The sequence below is a fragment of the Schistosoma mansoni genome, chromosome W (genome assembly GCF_000237925.1).
Source record: "Schistosoma mansoni strain Puerto Rico chromosome W, complete genome".
In the NCBI taxonomy this organism is placed as follows: domain Eukaryota; kingdom Metazoa; phylum Platyhelminthes; class Trematoda; order Strigeidida; family Schistosomatidae; genus Schistosoma; species Schistosoma mansoni.
In genome coordinates this window covers 21,466,658-21,481,502 of record NC_031502.1, presented here as the reverse complement: position 1 = coordinate 21,481,502, position 14,845 = coordinate 21,466,658, and the positions used below count along the sequence as shown (strand labels likewise).

Here is a 14,845-nt window from a genome sequence, read left to right as displayed (position 1 = left end):
TTGGTGTCACCATCTTGAAACACCGACTTCGGTGGCTTGGACATGTTTTACGAATATCGTCCCAGAGAATTCCACGTCGTGCATTATTTGCCGACTCTGGGACTGGTTGGAAAAAGCGGAGAGGTGGTCAGTGTATGACATAGTGTCGTGGTATGAAAGAAAGCTGCAAAGGGCTAGCTTCTGTTGGTCCTTCACGACTCCCTGGCTGGGGTGCGAGAGATAGTGTAACACAGTGGCTAGAGACATTATCAGATATGGCTCAGAATAGAAGCCAGTGGCGAACCTGCTGTAACCTTCTTTTACTTTCTACATAAAGTGTGGTTAAAACCTTAACTGAGAGAGCTCTTCTGGTTGTACATTTCAGTTCCCCTCACCATTACTTTTTTTATGCATCTTACCCCTTTCTCTTCCCATTTTCATTGTTTTGTGTGGCGCATATATATCTGGTGCCCCCTTGCACCAATATTTATGTGTTTAAAAAAAAAAAGAAAACATAATTATTGGGGCTACACGTTCTTTGATGTGTACAAGAAGTTTCCTTTCTATTTTACCAGTATTGTAAGTGTTTTGTCACATACATATAGACTGGCAGACACAACTGTAGGTGATGGAAGATAGGAATTTATCCACTCTTATCCATCTCAATAAGTAATCTGTTTGACATATGTAGATTAGTTTAACAGCTGGATACATTTTGTTCAATTCAACACATAGTCTTAAATTAATCTTTACATCTATTTGATCATCTTCAAAGATAATTTAGTAGATAGATTAACCGTTTATCGATCATCACATATTCTATTTCATTCATTCTTTCTTTACTTTACTTACTAGTGAACTTTTGTGCTTAATCATTATTTTGAAGGTACCTTCTAATTATGATTACTTCTTGACTGTAAGGATTTGAAGTGAATCGACGAAATCAATGAAGTTCCATACTATTTTGATCCTTTTCGTTTAATGCTGTAGCTTGTGGTTTGTGCCCTGATTAATATATGACGTGATGGTGCTGCCAATGAGAGAGCAGTGAATTATCGATCGGACGAATGACATACGAAACCCGTACGAGCAGTGTAGAGTCCTTATCGGTCCTGCTTTCTGCCTAGTCCAGTCAGTTAAGTCCAGAACACCAATAACAGCCTCTGCAATATGAATTATTTATTTTGAACATATCGGGTTTATATACCAACCAGACAAACCACATTGTACCATAAAATAGAAAATCACATTTTATACAAGACTTGGTCAAATGTGGCTGTTAATAAGGGAGATAGTAATTAATAGACTGGGGATAACTCAAGAACGGTAAATCTTACAGTAATAGTCTATGGGTCAAAATAAAGCTCATAATAGAAGGAACATGAATATGAATAGTTTAGTTGTTTAACAATTAAACAACATTCAATCGATCATTATTTTCTATTCGTTTACATGTATTTGATGTTTCTTCAAGTAGACCTATCATGTTCTTGTGTTTGTCAGTTGTAGAGTAGTTATTGGACATGGGTAATTGTGAGTACAAGAGATAGTTTGTTTACACGTTACTATATCATAGATTACAATCAAATTGCAAGTGTATTTCACCATAATTCTCAATATTACTGGAATATAGGTATCACATTGCCAAGGTTTGACTTAATAATTTCGAATAAATTGAGCATTGGGTAGATTGTTATAAATAAATAATGTAATTGTCATATCCCAATGAGTAGAAAAATTAGATTTTTTGACGTTCCGTGACTCAGTAAAAGCCAATCCTTCAAAGAATTTATTTATTTGAGATGGTGGAGATTTGTAACTCAGGTGGGTGATTTTGATGAAGTTTTGTTCTCTGAGCTGGATGGTTTGGTCGTGGAGCTTACATCGTCCTTCTGACAATGACTGATTTAAGGTCAATAAGAACCAATCAACATCGAGGTGCACAGGACAAGCTGTGAATCACATGTGGAGAAGTTCAAACACTTCACTTCTACCCGAAGTTTGTGCTGATGATGTTGTTCAGAAGGATGATGAAAGCTCCACGACCAAACCATCCAGCTCAGAGAACAAAACTCCATCAAAAATGTATTTATTTATTCACTAAAGAAGTGGCTTACACTGAGTCACGAAACGTCAGAAAATCTAATTTTTCTACTCATTGAGATATTACAAATGTATTATGTAATAATGGAATAGTTTACGTCGTCTACATCTAATTACCATGATACGATCGAGACTATGGAGAGTTCACTCTCTTATTCAAAATGTTTGCATGTTTTGTATCTTTTGTTTTCTTTTTTTTCAGTATGCTAAAAAACTTGCAGCATTTATGGAACAAGAAAAATTAGAAAATCTTAAAGTTTGGACAAGTCATTTTAAGCGTACTATACAAACTGCTGAACATATTCAATGTTCACAAATAAGTTATTGGAAAGCATTGGATGAATTAGATGCAGTAAGTTTCATGCACTAATTTATATAAGATAATTAATCATATTGGACATGCAAGCGCATATCTGATAAGTCTTGTTGACTGAACGCTATACTCGGATCCTAAGCTAGTCTCGTAACCCCCAAGTTAGAACTACACAGCGACTTGAACACGAGAGAAAAGGCACAAAATATGCGGGAAGCACTTTACTTCAAAGGTTCATTTACGTACAGAAAATATAGGGTTTTTATAGTATTTTAGAAGTCCTTGGGTTTTCCTGAATATTTTAAGAATACTACTAAACATAGCAGCAGTGTAGTAATCAGCCATTTACGGTCTCTAATCATTGGTTACGATAACCACACGGACCTCAAATAGGTAGTCTCCTATTACCTACATAGCTCAGTCTAATATTCAGTGTCTTCACGGACTGATGCTGTAAATTGGTTTGGGAGCCTCTAACTTTCTTCCAACCTACTACTACACTAGACATCATCGCCCTAACCATCTCAGTCGATAGAGATTTCTCACCTGGTCGGTTAATTTGCCTTAACTAATACTATATCTAACCTCAGAATTACCAAATCGATGATCCGAAAATACGTGAGCAGTAGCTTAAAGACAATTCTGATAGAATAATAATAACTTATGAAACGTTAAAGTAATGGGTTCGATCCCTGGTGAGGTTGCGGTTGGTTACTGCTGACTAGTGATAAGAACTTAATAGCTGCTTAGTATTTCCGGGTTTTCAGGGGCTGTCTAGCTAACGCCAGTTCATGATGCAAAACTTTAAACTATCGAACAATTTAACTGTATAACTTTCTTTTTTCATGTTATAGTTTCTATGCAGATCAGTTGTAAATTTAATTTTCTGATTGTATTGGGTCATAATCGTTAACATGCTATCGGGGTTATCTGTCTCATTCTTTCAGTATGGCTTGATTTCACTCGATTCACAATTTCTCTCTAGAATTCACCTGATGTAATCCATATTTCCAAATCAGTCACTGATAGTGAGCGTATAATTATGATCAGAATGAGAGTTTAAGAGGAGGATAACTCATGATTGATAACGCTTTCGAGAAACGATGAATGAACTTTATTGAAGAGTTTCAAATTAGAACGAAACAACTATCTTATCCTCAGGTAATATCAGCCTGTGATAAATGTTGTCTTCAATGAATTCTAGGTTGAAGTTATCAGCAACGTTCTCAACATTCAATAATTGTGTTGTTTCCATTAATTTCAGTCCTTTTCCTATCGATTTATTGGGCAATTGGTCCTTATTGGGGTGTTAGTTTTATAAAAGATTTCACTTCAAACGACTGGAGTTATTCACAACTCAGCTCAACATATGGAATAAAAAACATATATGTAGTGAACGTTTAGACTTTAATTCAAATGTGTAATAAAGATTTTACTCTATTATGAAACACTCACACATTAGGTAAACAAAAGAGTTACAGGAAGTACTGGATGCTGCATACCCTGGAATCTCTGCAGATAGTTTCGGCTTAAATTGTTATATTTTAGACGTTAATCGACATCACTTTTTAGATTCACCAATCAAAATTCCGGTTATAATTTTCCTAACCCACGTAAGCTGTTCCGTCTATAGTCTAGTATTCGTAAGCATTGACCAATGGTGCTTTCTGACGAACACGATTAATCTTGAGCGGTTACTAACGTATGCTTCTCTTCTATAGATCCATTGATTCCTAGAGTTAAGTTCGAATAAGAGATGATAACATTCAAACTCTTATCACTATTATTATTCCAATCACCTACGGATCTATCTAAAACCATAACGAACCGCAATACACAATAAAATAGTAAATCATAGTTATATTTATTTATTTATTTGAGTACATAAATATTGATACAAGGAGGCACCAGATATATATGTGCCACACAAAAAAATGTCATTTCATTTAATTGTGTGAAGGCTATGATACTACTCGACTGCCCAGGCCGAAGCAGGTGGTTTTCTTAGGGGACCACACCCGGAGCCTTTGACCTCAAGATGTGATCCTCAAGGCAGTGGAGCATCATGAGGAGATGCAGTCCCATGGTAGACGGTGACCAACGATTGGTTCATACGCCAATTGTTCCTTCACGATACTGGAGCTCATGTGCACCATTAGTTTGGAATCAGGGTTTTCCAACTCCCCTAGGTGAACTTTCCGTGTCCACCAACCCGGTTAAAGCGCCGGACATTCGCTTTTCGTTCTCTCAATTTCGTAAAGAGCAACCCCGCCACTGTGAGAAGGCAGTGAGTAGGACTTCCCTGACAGAGGCTATATATTCGCTGGCCATATGAGAGCATTTCGAGAGATAGGGCGGCCCCCACTCTCGGCTGTTCCAGGGCATTTGGGCGCGTTATACATATACAAGCCTAAAGTATCAGTGAATCAATCTAGAAGTGAAGTACTCAATTAGCACTAATTTTGTAATAATAAAACGTATAGTAATAGTTAATAGGTTAAATGAGAGATTACAAGAAAACGGAATATAAATAAATAATAATCTAGTTATATTTAGTAATTATACACTAAAAAGAATGTAGGTTTACCATTTCTTTCAATATTCTTACCGTTAGATCAGTTGGCATAAGTAGTAGTAGTTTAGTCGATCATCCATTATCGATGATGTTTTTGTTTTTGGAAGGGAGGAGGATGCTGACAGGACGGATAGATGAAATGAATGAATTATCTGGTTAGAGAATAATTAATTAAACAATTATAGATAATTGAGTATTTGGTCCTATCAGAAATGAAAACACAAGTGAAATCTATTCAGTAGATATAATACATAATTATATTATTGAGATTTTGTTTGTTTTTTACATCATTTCCACTTAATTATGTATTTAGTGACAATATGGGAATGTTTTAATGACATAAAATATTACTTAATTAACAAAGAAATTAAAGTTAGACATTAACACCGTTAGATGCCGGTTCAGTGGTCCAGAAGTCAAGTATTCACATGCGAGACTGAAGTTGTTAGGTTCGAGTCCTTTTAGTGTAGGATCGTGGATGTACACTATTAAAGAGTCCCATACTAGGACGAAATGACCATCCAGTGCTTCCAGGTTTTCAATGATGATCTAGCTTAGATCGACTCGTGAATACAACCATGAAACACTACCATCTCTACAAATCCCTATACAAGTAAATAAGTATATAGGTTATCATTTCCAACTACATTTTAGACAATTGGATAATATCTTTATACTAGTGACTGGCTCCGTGAGGTATTTCCTTGAGTTCTAGTGAGAAGCAGTAACCAGTGGAGTTTAACCAGGTTTGTTAGGAGATATCAACTCACTGAAGATATTGGTGAAATGGTTGCTCAACTTCATGGATTGGTTGAAGATAGACATTAACACCATTGGATGCCGGCTCAGTGGTCTATCGGTTAAGCGCTCGCGCACGAGACTGATAGGTCCTGGGTTTGAATCTCGTGTGGCGGGATCGTGGGTGCTCACTGCTGAGGAGTCCCACAATAGGACGAAACGGTTTTAAAGCAGTACTTTCAGGTTTTCCATGGTGGTCTAGCTTAGCTCAACTCATAATTTCAACTATATATAAACACAATAAATGAATTTATTCTGTTATGAAATAATCTACAATAATTCTTGATTACAAACAATTGTGTTATTCTAATGAATAAAACTGAAATACATATAAAACTAGATAGATTAGACTTGTATTACATAATCTAGTATTATATTATTCTATTACGTCATCTTCATTATCTGTGTTCAGATCTTATCTATAGGTAGTGATTTTTTCCCCCTTATTATTATTGGTTTTTATCCCAGATTTGACCTTGTAGTACTATCATTGTTATTGTTATTCTATTCATCTATTAATAAGGGAGTTTGTGATGGTATGACATATGAAGAGATTCAGGAAAAATATCCTGATGATTTTGCACGACGTGATGCTAATAAATATTATTATCGTTATCCAATGGGTGAGGTAAGTATCCAATTGTTTTTTTCTTTCACAATGTTTTTTTTATCGGATCAGTAACTTTTTTGGTTAAGTTTGTCAGACTCAAAGTCGTCCTTCAAACAGAAAAAGCGGTAGCTATTCAGATTAAAAGGCCATAGGTATGTGTATGAAAGAATTATCTTCAACGGGTTGTCTTACCTTAGCCAAATTTAGGGTCAATTTTCAGATAATAATTAACAGTTAATAAATTGTAGTAATTCTGAAAAATACTAACTCATATTTACGACAAGGTGTTAATTTAGTCAGTCAGTCAGTCACAACGTAGAACTTCGTACGTACGTACATCAGTTCGAGTTGCCATACCACATTAGCACAGTGATGCAGTTCTCCATTCAAATCCCATAGTGGTAGAAGTAGTAAGAGTATAAACAGTAATCCGGAAGATTAGGGTTTGAAGATGTTATTGAAGGAGTATAATCCAGTGAAATAAATTTGGAAAGAGAAAAAGGATACGGACATGAAGAATTCAGAAGATTAGAATTTGGTAGAACACAAAGAGTGGATGCACCTTTGCCATTACAAATGATTTTGAGCCATGTCATTCAAGGTCTCTAACCATTGGATGCTATCATCTCGCGGATGCCAACCAGGTAGTCTACACCTACCAACATGGCTCAGTCCACTTGTCAATGACTTCATGGATTTGTTCCTTGTTTTGGTCTGTCCGCCCCTAGCTTTCTACAAGGTATTAATTACCGTGGTTTTAATAATTTCTTCTGGCTGGCGTTTCTTACCAGCAAGTTTGTTTTTTACGGGATGAGATTGCTGATCCCACTCTCAACCCTTCTCCTTTACCCAGTCTTGGGACCGGCAATAACCCTAGAAGAGCTACAGGTGGAGTTGTGTTAATTACTACTTATTGTAATTTGTAAAGTTAATTGATAAAGTGTAAAATATGATATATATAAAGTATATCAGTGTCTTCAAAGCATTATTCGAGTGAGTAATACTTAGATCAGGTTGTTGTGTTTACATCATGTCCAAATACTTACACCTGTCACCCCTCGTGGAAGAGAATAGGCCACCCACGATCATTCTCCATCTTAATTCGATGCATTAATTAATAAGCCTATAGATTTTAATTGATTAAATCAGTTGATAGTTATGTAACATATATACCAAGCCCCACTGGTTACCTTAATGCTTGTTATACTGTTTGAATTATAGACATTTCATGACTTAATGTAAGTCACTACTATTCAGAATTATAATATGTCTGAACATTTCTATATAAAATTATTTTGATCAAGGTGATTCCATATGAAATATAACCATTTTTTATTTGTTTATATAACGGTGGTTGTGAAAAAGAATGTGTAATTTGTGGTATGAAGGAATTGAATTAAAGTCTGAGTGTGTGTGTGTATATATATAGATTGTGTGGACAATGAATAGAGTTAAATGTGGATAAATAGTCAGTCCTTCTTTCCTTTTATTGAAGGTACAGCATTATATGAAACGCTTCTGCTATTCCCCTCTCTTTATAGTTGGAAAAAACTTTCTGAATTAGTTAAATACTTTTAGAATCGATTTGGTGGTTATTCAATATAGCATGTACATTGCTATTACCGATTTACTTCGTAAATTTTGCAGTTCTACAGAATTATCAGGTCTTTTGTGTAGCTTAAATATTCCTTGGCATAAGTCGAAATCTCATGAGAAGATTTTCCAATCTAAGATATATCACAATGGATGCAACCTAATTCATAGATACTTTTATTTATTTATTTAAACACATAAATATTGGTACAAAGTAGGCACCAGATATGTATGCGCCACAAAAACCTCATTTGATTTGTGTGAGAGCTGTGATACTGCCCAGGTGCCCAAACTGAAGCAGGTGGTTTTCTTAGGGGACCACACCCGGAGTCTTCAACCTAAAGGTCTGATCCAGAAGGCAGTGGAGCATCATAATGAGATGCAGTCGCATGGTAGCCGTTGACCAACTACTAATTCATACTCCATTAGTTCCCTCAGGATATTGGAGTCAGCCCATGTGCACCATTGGTTTGGAATCCGGGTATTCCAACTCCCCTAGGTGGTCACTCCACATCCACCAACCCGGTTAAAGCTCCAGATATTCACTTTTCGTCCTCTCAACTTCGTAAACAACAGTAATGCCACGAGAAGGCAGTGAGTAGGACTTCCCTGGCAGAGATACAATTCTGTATGGTTTTCTTTTCCTCAATTCGAACTGAGGCATTTCAAAGTGTTAGTCGTTTTATGAAAAATTTTGATTAATTGTTTGTTTTAAGTTCTGTTGTAATTCTTTTGTTGTACAGCTGCGTTAACATAAAACTACGTTACCTATCCAAGATATTTCATTAAAATTGTTAACTATAGGTGGATAGTTCCGTCTTAATATATATCTAATAATATTCATAGATAACATTTTAAATCGTAAGATGTTCACTATGTTATCTTATTCCTTTATCTTGTTTTCTTCTGAAGTGATGATCTTAGTGTTTCTTAATAGATTCAGAGCCATGGAAACCTTCTCACTGAATGAATGTTCAGAGTCGAAATTGATGTACCGATTTGATTGTGTCGTTTTTCGGTACACGGTTTAGATTTATGTTTTCATTAGATTTCTTTTTAAGTAAATCATCTAAGAATGATAGTTCATTATGTTCATCTTCCTTTTCGAAAGTGAATTTACTGTTTTCTGAGAATGTGCTAAGCAAACTTTCTAAGGACAGTCTTTTTAGTAACGACAATTGTGTTATCTACATATCTGAGCCAGATGCATGATCTGATGGCACTGGGACATAAATAAATAAGGAAGCATCGAAGATACGGGAGATCCTATGGCTATTCCATTCGTTTGTTTGTATATAGCTCTTTTGAAGGTGAACAACGTTCAGTTTGGCAGCTGTAAAAAAGGAAATTAACATTCCTAACTGTAAAATGTGTACAGGCCATCAATGCAAGACATCCCCACCAGAAAAAGGGACCTAGAAATGACAAGTACAACCAACATCATCATCATCATCTTAGTCAATGATAACAAGCACAAAACGTACGGAATATACAACCGAAATATCAAGTCATAATGATTTGGTAATCACTTCCATGCATTGATTAATAAAAATTCAATGATAGCCAAAGATCAGACAAAATGGGAGGAAAGTGTTATGTCTCGTAGGTTGAACGCTTTATTCGGATCCTAGCTATTCGGATAACCCCAGGCTAGCACTACTCAGCGACTTGAAAGACCAGTAAGAAGACACGATTAACAGAGAAATCACTTTACTACAAGGTTCAATTATGTACAGAAAAAACAGGGGTTTTATAGTAGCTAAAAGACCTTGAGATCCCATAGTAACAGTATGTTAACAGCCAATCAGGACCTTGTTATTTTAGTAGCATTTTAGTAGCATAGCTTCTAACTAATCGCTGATTGGTTGGTCTCTTTATGAGCCTCTCTGGAGGCTCTGATAGAGTTTATTGTAAGCCGATCTAACACCTCCCCCGAATAAGATTTTTTCTTTGGGTCTACTTGCAGTTTGGTGACAGGGTTTCTGTGGCGTTCGGACTTCCTTGGTATTTCATGTCTATGGGTGTCTGTTGGGGTCCTTGCCACCGGAGTATCTGTAACTACTTCTAGCGGAAACCTCTCTTGGCTATCTGCGGTGTCTAGGATCCTTTTTTCTCTGAGTATTTGATTAATGTGTCTGATCCACGTTCCGAAAGTCCCACGCACCTTGTAAAGAACATTTCCCATTCTCTTTACAATGACTCCAGGTTCCCAACGCTTTTTCTCGCTGTATGATTTGACGAGCACTTTATCCTCGACGTTAAAACTCCGGATGTTCTGATTTTGTCTGCGTCCCACCATTGGTTTAGGTGGCAACATGGCGTCAAACACAGTTCGAATTTTTCTTCCGAACATCGCTTCAGCAGGGGATTTTCCATCTGGGACGATATGGTTAGGCGTAGTTCTATAAGCTGTTAGAAATCTCGTAACTGCCTGACTTGTCCCCTCGCCATCCCCTTTCAGGAGTGCTCTTTTGAACGTGTCGACGAAGCGCTCAGCCTGTCCATTTGATTGAGGGTGATAGGGTGGAGAGCGTATATGTACAATTCCATTAATGTTGCAGAAGTGCTTGAATGAATCTGCAGTGAATTGTGATCCATTATCGGTCACTAAAGTCTCAGGAACTCCAAAGCAACTAAACAGTTCGGATAACTTGCTGATCGTTTCACTGGCTGTACACGTTGCCATGGCATAGATTTGTGGCCATTTTGTGAGTGCATCCACTATGACGAGAAACATTCTTCCTCTTATTGGGCCAGCGAAATCGGCATGCAGCCTCTCCCATGGACTATTAGGTTTTTCCCATTGTTGTGGTTCGCACTTCTTTGGATTTTTAGCTGCTTGCAGGCACGACGAGCAATTACGGCATTTGATTTCGATATCTTGATCCATTGTAGGCCAGTAAGCATAGCTTCGAGCCAACGCTTTCATCTTATTGATCCCGGGATGGCCGCTGTGGAATTGTTTCAGAACCCTGTGGCGTAATGTTTTTGGAACAACAATTCTGTCACCAAACATAATACATGAGTCGACCATCATGAGTGAGTCTCGCCGGCGGAAATATTGTAGCATCTCACTTTGAAAACGACGGTTCGGCCACCTGGTTAGGAGATAACCACTAACTTCTCTTAATGTCTTGTCGTTTATCGTAGCTTCTTTGATAGCTTTGAAAGTGACTGGTAAGCCATCGACTGCGTCTTCCAATACTCGATGTACTTCTGCTTCCGTCTCAATTGCTGCTACCAATGTATCTTCTTCATGTTTTACTCGCGAACCAATCAGTCTAGACGAAGCGTCTGCTTGTCCGAAATCAGTAGTGGGCTGGTACTTGATCTTAAAGTCATAACCTAAGAGTGTAGTTCCCCACCGTTGCAGTCTGTTTGCTGTGTATACCGGGATACCTTTCTTCGACCCAAAAATGGCTAACAATGGTTTATGGTCAGTTAGTAGGGTGAACTGGCGTCCAAATATCATCTTGTGAAACTTTTTTATGGCAAAGATAATCGACAATGCTTCCTTTTCGATCTGACTGTAGCTACGTTCTGCTGTAGTTAATGATCTAGCTGCATGCGATATGGCTTTTTCAGATCCGTCTGGCATGATATGAGAAATAACTGCTCCAATGCCATGGTTTGAAGCATCTGATGCTACTACAATGGGTAAGGATGGGTCATAATGGGTGAGCAGCAGATCCGAGACTAGTATTTTCTTGATTTCCTCGAAAGCGGCTTGACAATCCGCAGACCAATCCCACTTCACATTCTTCGCCAGAAGGTTATTTAAGGGGGCACGCAGGTGATGAAGGTTAGGAATAAAAGCTCCATAATGACTAACTAGTCCCAGAAAGGATCGTAGTGTAGGGACGTCCGTTGGTCTAGGCATAGTTTTCACTGCCTGAGTATTCTCTGGGTCTGGTCTTCTGCCATCTTTGTCGATCATAAATCCGAGGTAGCTTACCTTTTTCATACAAAAGTTACATTTCTCTGCACGCAGTCGAAATCCATATTCGGCTATTCGCGACAGCACCTGGTCGAGCTTCTTTTCTAAGTCTATTTTATCTACTCCCATAATTATTATATCATCCAGATAGGCTGCAGCACCTGGAACATCCTGTAGCATAGTATCCATCACTTGCTGAAATATAGATGGGGCCGTCTTGACTCCAAAAGGTAGTCGATTATACCTGAATAGGCCCTTGTGTGTGTTTATGGTGAGCAGATTTTTACATTCATCAGCAACCGGAATTTGTAAATAAGCTTCCGATAAATCTAACTTTGCAAAGAGCTTACCACCATTCAGCTTAGCAAAAAGATCTTCAGGTAGGGGTAGTGGATACTGATGAGTTTCTAGGGCTTCGTTTAGCCCGGTTGAGTAATCGGCACATAAACGGATGCTACCATTAGTCTTCTTTACTACCACTATAGGTGCAGCCCATTCTGAGAAATCCACTGGCTCAATGACACCCAATTTTTGAAGTCGTTCTATCTCTTGTTCAACCACTGGGAGGGCAGCATAGGGTACAGGTCTTTTAGGTCGAAAAATGGGAGTAACTGCAGGTTTTAAAGTTAGTACTGCTTTAGCCTTCGTGCATTCTCCTAATCCTTCTTTAAACACTTTGTGATGTCTTTGCAACACAGTATTTTTCCGGCTACTCTCTAAGGAGTTATCAGAAGTAACTCGTCTGCAGATGCTATTAATTGAATGTTCTGCTAGCTTGAGTGTTTCTATAAGATCTAGACCCAATAAGTCGAGTCCTGGGTTCTTCGTAAGGTATATGGTTGCATTTGTCGTAACCTCACCTTTAGACACAATGCAAGGTATTTCCCCAACAATATTTAACTTTCCGCCGGATGCACTGTGTGCTAGTTGTGTTGTTCGATGCACTGTGGGGCGCCCAATCTTCCTCCAAGTTTCTGGGCTTATTAAAGTAATGTCAGAAGCTGTATCAAGCTGAAGTCGACTACGGTGTTTATTAATATTCAAGGTCACGTACTTTCTCTGGTGACACCTTCGAGCTTTGTTATGCGATACCAATATTCTTTTTGTTAATGCCCCAGACCTGTATTTCTTGCAGTAATGTTTTGCAAAATGTCGTTTATAGTTTCTTTTCCTGCAGCTGGTTTCTATATGGCCCTTTCGATGACACTTACTACAACAATGATCTTTATACGGGCAAGACCTCTTATAGTGCCAGCCTCCACATGCCCAGCATGGAGATGATGGTTTGTCGCCGTCATTACGATAATTACATGTGCTGGAACCTTGCAAGGATTTTCTCTTGACTGCATTAACATTATAGGAACAGCTACCTTTTTCTACCATTGAGGTATCATGCTTCAAGTTCACTAACCTTTGGCACTCGGTAGTAACTTCTTGTAATGTTATGTTTGGGCACTGTTCGATTTTACTCAAAATTCTGGTTCTAATATCAGCATCATCGGAAGATTGGAGGCTACAAACGAATACGAGACATTTAAACTGGTCTTCTGTCATAGTTGGTAATTTGAAACGTTCACATTCACGGTTTACTAAACCTGCGTGCTTCACCCAGTCATCCTCAGCTGCTTTTGTTATCTTCAGACATTTATAACGAATATTAAATAGGGACGACTGTTCAGCAAAAATTTGTGACAAAATCTCAATGGTTTCATCAAAAGTAAAATCTCTTGGGTTCTTTGGGAGAATGAAATTACTATAGCGTTCATGTTCTGCTGTGCCAAGTTTTCTTAAGAGTATTCTAACCTTTGCGGCGTCATCAAGTTTTCTGAGGTCGACCTTGAATAAATCTTCATATTTCTTGAACCAGGTTTCGAAAGTAATACCAGACGAACCATCAAAATTGAACTCATGGATAGAATTAATAATGTGGTCGACATTAGATTTGACAGCATCATCTGTAGCACCAGATTGACTTAGGTTCAATTTCTGCGTTAAAGTCTCTATGATACGAACCTGGAACTGCTCAAATCGTTTCTCTTGACGCTCCAGCAAGGCTTCAATTTGTTCAAAGGTAAATGGCATCTTGATAAGCTAACCCCGTCGCCAATTTGTTATGTCTCGTAGGTTGAACGCTTTATTCAGATCCTAGCTATTCGGATAACCCCAGGCTAGCACTACTCAGCGACTTGAAAGACCAGTAAGAAGACTCGATTAACAGAGAAATCACTTTACTACAAGGTTCAATTATGTACAGAAAAAACAGGGGTTTTATAGTAGCTAAAAGACCTTGAGATCCCATAGTAACAGTATGTTAACAGCCAATCAGGACCTTGTTATTTTAGTAGCATTTTAGTAGCATAGCTTCTAACTAATCGCTGATTGGTTGGTCTCTTTATGAGCCTCTCTGGAGGCTCTGATAGAGTTTATTGTAAGCCGATCTAACAGAAAGCTATTCAATAAAATGATTGACTAACTAATTGGAGATTTACAATGGTATTTTTTTCCGGAAATCATAATCTGAAAGAAGAATAATACAACATTATTTCTGCCCATATACTATAATTTCCTTTCGATAATAACATTAATGGCTTTTAGTAAAGGAAAGGGATAATATATAATGAATTATATATAAAACAATAAGGACAACTATTTGATTATATCATAATGTATTTGATGCATACCGTTATTTGATAGATACATACTACTCAATTATATTGGTCACAGATTAACTAGCTACTAATATCATGTTCGTCTAATACATTGGCGCCCGATCTGACCTAAGTTTTGTGATAGTAGATGCTTATTAACCAACAGTACTTTACAATCTTGAGGGAACTGGTACTCTTTGACAAATTCCCTGTCAATTACCTATGAGCACGCTGTACTTCTTGCAAATTCACTTAGACTACTGACTACATTTCCAATTGATCGATCTAA

At 37.6% G+C, this 14,845-nt stretch overlaps 1 protein-coding gene across 1 annotated transcript in view; it reads left to right on the top strand.

Annotated features, from left to right (window-relative positions):
• Positions 1 to 14,845, top strand: part of Smp_015710 (putative 6-phosphofructo-2-kinase/fructose-2,6-bisphosph at ase) — a gene marked incomplete at its 5' end in the record, with an annotated part of 39,994 nt that overhangs the window by 15,884 nt on the left and 9,265 nt on the right. Inside the window, 2 exons of the mRNA XM_018788957.1 lie at positions 2,285 to 2,434; positions 6,292 to 6,396. Of these exons, the coding sequence (XP_018654448.1) occupies positions 2,285 to 2,434; positions 6,292 to 6,396 (255 nt within the window). The remainder of the gene's footprint in view (positions 1 to 2,284; positions 2,435 to 6,291; positions 6,397 to 14,845) is intronic.